General features: G+C 50.3%; 1 protein-coding gene across 1 annotated transcript; it reads right to left on the bottom strand.

The window, feature by feature from the left end:
* Positions 1-132: 132 nt before the first annotated feature.
* On the bottom strand, positions 133-4,305 carry jph3a (junctophilin 3a; the record flags this gene model as incomplete). The annotated part of the gene is made up of 2 exons (XM_084476067.1): positions 133-923; positions 3,924-4,305. 2 exons carry the CDS (start codon positions 4,303-4,305, stop codon positions 133-135), a joined length of 1,173 nt encoding a protein of 390 aa, XP_084332193.1.
* Between the last annotated feature and the right edge of the window lie 1,321 nt (positions 4,306-5,626).

Below are 5,626 nucleotides of genomic sequence, written 5' to 3'. Positions count from 1 at the left end.
GTTGCATCTTTCTTTAAAATCGTGCAATGATTCAAATAAATGACCCCAAGACTAAACCAATGCAACCTAAAAAAGAAAGACCTCTTTCAAAGCCTCCAATAATGAAGATGTGATGATGATGTGATGACGTTCTTACCGAGACATGGCGATCTCGGCCTTCTGCTTGGCGATGTCTGACCCCTTCTCTGCAGCCTCCACGGCCCGGTCGACTTTCTCTCTGATTTTGCTCGCTCGCAAGGGAATCAGGTTCTTGCGCTTGCCACTCACCAGGACGTTCTGCTTGTACTTGCCCTCCTCTTTGGTACCGTCGGGGAAGGTGGTGCATCCATAGCCGTGCCTCTTGTTCGCCGCCCATTCGCCCTCGTAATGGAGGCCGTCCGAGCGCCGACTGATCCCCCAGCCGGCCCTCTGGTCACTCCGCCACTCCCCGGTATAGGTCTCTGTGACGGTGGCATCCACGGGGGCGCCCTGCTCGTTCTCACTGGCGTTGGAGTGGATGTCGGAGGCGGCAGAGCTGACGGTGCTCATGCCCGCCTCGCTGCAGAAGCTGCTCTGCTTGCTGAGCTGACTGGCCAGCGAGCTCTTGGACTCCGAGCGCCGCAGCTTCAGCCCGCTCAGGATGGACTGGCGGAAGCGTCCCTTCCTCTTCCTCTGGCGCTCTGCCTCGCTCGGGGCGGTGAGCGCAAAGCCTCCCCGACCCACAGGGCTGCCGGCCAACACTGCCGCCACGCCGTCGGTAGGGGTGGTGGCGGTGTTGGTGCCGTCCTCCAGCACGGCTGGAGGTCCGTGGCTGTGCTCGGAGCGGAGGGAGTTTATAGAGGTCCGCAGTGGGAAGAGGATGACCGCCGCCATGCCATACGGCACACTCTGCCGTACGCCGTAGCCGTGCCGCATCCCTCCCAGCCACTGGCCCTGGTAGGTTCCTGAGGGGAGGGACAGCGACAACAATGTCAGAGAAATGCTATGTTCATACAGCGTGTTGTCTCATTAGAGTCTTAAGCAAGGCTCACCCACATAAGCTGTATCATGTTTTGATTGGAAGTGTTGTTTTGTGGAAAAGTAAAAGTTCTTGGTTGGCAGTGACAGAAAGAGAACAGGGCAGGGAAATGCAACAAAGGAAAGGAAATAAAAAAGTAAGGAAAATAACTGAAAATAAAAATGATACGGAAGGAACGGAAGGGTACGGGAAGTAACATAGTAGAGGAAAGGAAGAGAAAGAGAAACAAGAAAAAACAAAAATGAAGGAAAAGGAAGGGAATAAATCCCATTTGACAAACAATGTCAACATTAGTATCAGCATACTGTTTGTAAAATATGAAAGATATAAGGAAAGGAGCAATCAACATGCTGTAAAGAGTCCCAGAGGCTGCTTCTAGGCAGCAGAAGGCTTGGGGGTCGGTGCTGAGCTTGCTCAGTTTGATAATTTACTGACACAGCAAATCTCAGTTTGTTGTCTCTCGCCATTCATTGGCCTCAGGTGTACAGTACCATCCACCGATATGAGCTCGTTGTTGCAGTGAGTGAAAGCCAAAACCCTCTCCAGGTTGTCAAAACAGAGAATTGCCATGTCCTGCTGACACACAGTATAATATTGTACCCAAAGACAGTGATACTCCACCAGCCAAAGGGAGCTGTATGATTAGACAACTATTTTATAAACATACTGCTGGCATCGCTGTCGACTTTTCAAATGTTGTTCAATGTTGTGTTGAACAAACAAACAAACGCTGCTGACATATTTAGATGACACATGATTATTTAAATTATTTAATGGCAAAAAACGAAAATGCTTTTGCTGAGGCTACTGATGCACTTTGCGAGTATGCATGTCTAAGTAATTCCATTTCGTGGGAATTCATAATTGAAATCATGTCATTGTTATTTAAAATGAGGGATTTCGGTAAAAACGACCCCAAACACCCAACAACTCAACGCTGCCATGATAACACAACATAAGTTCAACATATGAACGCTGAGGATTTCTTCTGTTGTTTTTAACACAAAATGAACACTGTAGGCCTATGACTAATTGGCGAATTAACTTTGGCTAATGATCCTTTAGTGTTGTCCATTGCCCATGTCCATTAACCTTTCATTGGCACCCTTTGATATAATTATCCATTTAGTTATCTTTTATTTTTCGGGCTACTCGTTGTTGGCAGTATGGCAGAATATGAATAGCAAACCCCTATTAATATAATTACAATCATTAGGCATGAGATAAACATCGTTGTGCTGACTCATTATAATACAATTAACGGCTATCCCTATCGTTAGTATTAACATTATCAACAATGTCAGCTACAGTGTACACAATGTTACCTATAGGAGCGAGTAATAAAGCAGGACAAACTCATAACTCATAAATAAACTCTAGAATATTCCAGAATATCATGCAGCTACATTGTGATGTCCTACTTCGGTCGGGAAGACGTGCATCCTTCCACCGAACAGACAATATTGTGCTTGTTGTTATGCATACCCCAGATTCTGCTTACATTATCCCAGTGTATGACAAGAAAGCCAGCGAACGAGGCACAAAAAACGGTCAACAACACGATGACAAAACACGGTAGAGGTGTGTCTAGACCTTTTCTATACCGTGTTTTATTAGGGACCGTCCGCGACCAGCCCCCGTCTGCTGTCTAACCTAAGGGAGCTATCCATGGTGCTATAAGAATTGAATCTGTCATGCTAGGCCGCAGGAAGCTGTCGTTGCCGTATGATTGTGTGTGTGTGTGTGTGTGTGTGTGTGTGTGTGTGTGTGTGTGTGTGTGTGTGTGTGTGTGTGTGTGTGTGTGTGTGTGTGTGTGTGTGTGTGTGTGTGTGTGTGTGTGTGTGTGTGTGTGTGTGTGTGTGTGTGTGTGTGTGTGTGTGTGTGTGTGTGTGTGAGGCCGCACTATATTCCCGCCACATTTATTGGGTTGTGGAAAATGTGTCAACTCGTGCGTGCTAAATCCAGCCGTCGGCGCTCGTCCTCCACGTGAGCGCGCTGAGTGCGGCGCTGTCGCGTGACGCAGTCTTTTTTTTTTGGTCGGATTTGTGTTGGAAGTAGCCTAGCTTGGCAATAAACATTATCGCTGTTATTTATTTGTTTAGCCCTCTTCCAGTGATGGAAAAACTATGTCAGCGACGGTCGCCTTAAGGTTAGCCTGCTACAACCGCAGGTAAACTCGCTTTCCGTCAATGCAGCACCGAGGTACCGTGTTGTTCCCATGGTCCCCTGCATCACTTATTGACCCCCTATATTCCTCTCGCGTCGTCTCGCTGCTCCACCGCCTGTGGAAGGCAGGCGGTGGAGCTGCATCGGCTACCATAGGCGGCCTAGATAGGCGTCACTGACGTTGCAAAGCGTAATCCAGGTGGGTTAAAGAGAAGAGTTGGGCTGATTCTGCTTCTGTGTTGCACTGGGAGAGAGTGGCGTCTGTGATATATAGTGCAGGGGGGGGGGAGTGTGTCAAAGGTACGAGAATAGATGTGGGTAATGGGAGAATTCATGAGGGCATTGACACAAAACAGGGGTGTCCACAGTAGTTTCCACCCTAGATTTCTACCTGCTAGACTTCCTTCTGATGTATATAACGTATAGCATGTAGCCTATATCATTTAATGGAGCAATTTATGAAGCTGAAATCCGAATTGGTTGAGCCATGCTTATATTTTTTGTGAAGTGGACCTCAAAGTAGATTTATCCAGGGTTCTACTATCCTGGGTGGCTTCTAATAAGTTGCCATAGTATTGCAGAAGTAGACCATGCTTGGCGAAAGCTGTGCAGTAAACCTTTATCAATCAGCGTTTTTCCATTGGTTCTTGCCATAGATGCAATGGAGCACAAACTTCCAGCCAAACCATGGCTGTCAATGATGGGTACACTAGCAGCCAAGTTGGCTATTTGGCATTGAGGTGTGGTGTGGTTCTCTTACCTCCATCAGAGTAGGTTTCAGTGCCGTATCCATCTTGCAGACCGTTGCTCCAGGTGCCCTCGTAGCGGGCCCCGCTGGCCGCGCTCTCCAGCTGCCCGTAGCGGCCCTTGAAGCCCTGGGTCCACTCGCCCCTGTAATCCCAGCGCCCTTTGCTCTCCACGCCAACGCCGTGGCGCTTCCCCTGCGCCCAGGTGCCCTGGTAGCTGTTCCCGCTGGGCCAGGTGTACACGCCCAACACCTCAAAGCCGTGGCTCCAGGCGCCCGCATACTCCCCCTGGCCCTGGGGCCCGGTGCAGACCCCTCGGCCGTGGGCCTTGCCCTGCTCCCACCCCCCGCAGTACGACCCCCCATCATCAAAGTCAAACCTGCCTCCAGTGGACATGCATGAAACAGGTTTAGGCAAATCCTCAGAACGTGTAGAAAAGAAGGGCCTGGTCTACACACAGAGAGCCGGGTGGGAGGAGGCCTGGTTTGGATGTGTTTGCACGGAGGAGCTCTCGCTCCACCCTCCTCGCTGTGTTGCTTTCGGAGATCCACCCGTGCTCGCCGGTGGATGGTCACAGAGAGTGCTGTGTACCTGTGGCTGAGAGAGGGCCAAGTCCTCCTCACGTCGGGCCGGCGGTAGAAGCCTGGCCGTCGGGTGTGCGGCTGTGTCGGATGCAACTGTTGGTCGAGCGATTTCCCATGGGCACGCCGGCTCCGGGTGCTTCTCCACCTCCTCCTGCTCCTCCTTCTCTTCCTCCACTTACTCCTCCACCCTCCTGCTCCTCGCAGCCTAGCAGCCGGGCAGATCACCTAGCTGTTACCTTAGCCGTGCAGCGGAAGGCTCCAGACAATCCGAGGCCTAGGCTTTTTCGGCTGGTCCCAGAGGCAGTGGCGGGCAGCAGTGACCGGGCTCAGCTCAACGAGACACAACAGTATCCCCACACTTGCTAGCGTGCCACCGTTCAGAGGTGGAGGCAGAGATGCTGGACAAAGATGTACCACACCGGTACGCCATCAAATAAATACAGAGAGAGAGAGTAGCAGAGAAGTTGAGGATGTTTTCTATAGCGTGGCCTGGAAGCGAGCGATCCGGGCGATCCAGACTGCTATCCAACACACAGCATCCATAAAAACGCACACACAAACACACAAACACACACAGTGCCTCACAGGCACGCCATGAAGGAAATGACTGTATCAATAATTCCTGTCGTTCCTCTTGATTTCTCCTGTTTTTTTCCCCTCTTTGCTGTGGTGCTGTGATCTAAGGAAGAGACTCTGCCCTGGAGATGAGGATGCAGAGAGATGGAGGAAAAAAAAGCAGCATTACGATTATTCCCTTTCTCTTTCCTTTGTCTTCTCCATTTTAGTGCTCATCTGCAGCAGGATGCTTGAGATATCCCATTTCCATCAAATCGTTTGTGGTCTTTCGTATTCTGCCTCTCTCTATCGCCGTGCCTTTCCTCGTTCACTCTCTCTCTCTCTCTCTGCTACCTCTCTCACCCACTCCCTCTAAAATCTGCTCATTACAGGACTGTTCCACCCCAGCCAATACCCCTCCCCCACACATACACTCATTCTCTCTGCTCTTAAAGAGATAGGGACGAGTTTACAGCTGGCTCTCTCTCTCTCACTCTCCCTTTATCCCTCCATCTCTCCTCTCTCCCTTTCTATCTCTCTCTCTTCCCTCACCCCCTTCGGGAGAAACTGCCTGCTTT

Source organism: Micromesistius poutassou (assembly GCF_964030765.1).
Source record: "Micromesistius poutassou genome assembly, chromosome: 12".
NCBI classification, from domain to species: domain Eukaryota; kingdom Metazoa; phylum Chordata; class Actinopteri; order Gadiformes; family Gadidae; genus Micromesistius; species Micromesistius poutassou.
The sequence above is the reverse complement of the archived record's forward strand: the minus strand, read 5'-3'. Positions and strand labels throughout refer to the sequence as shown.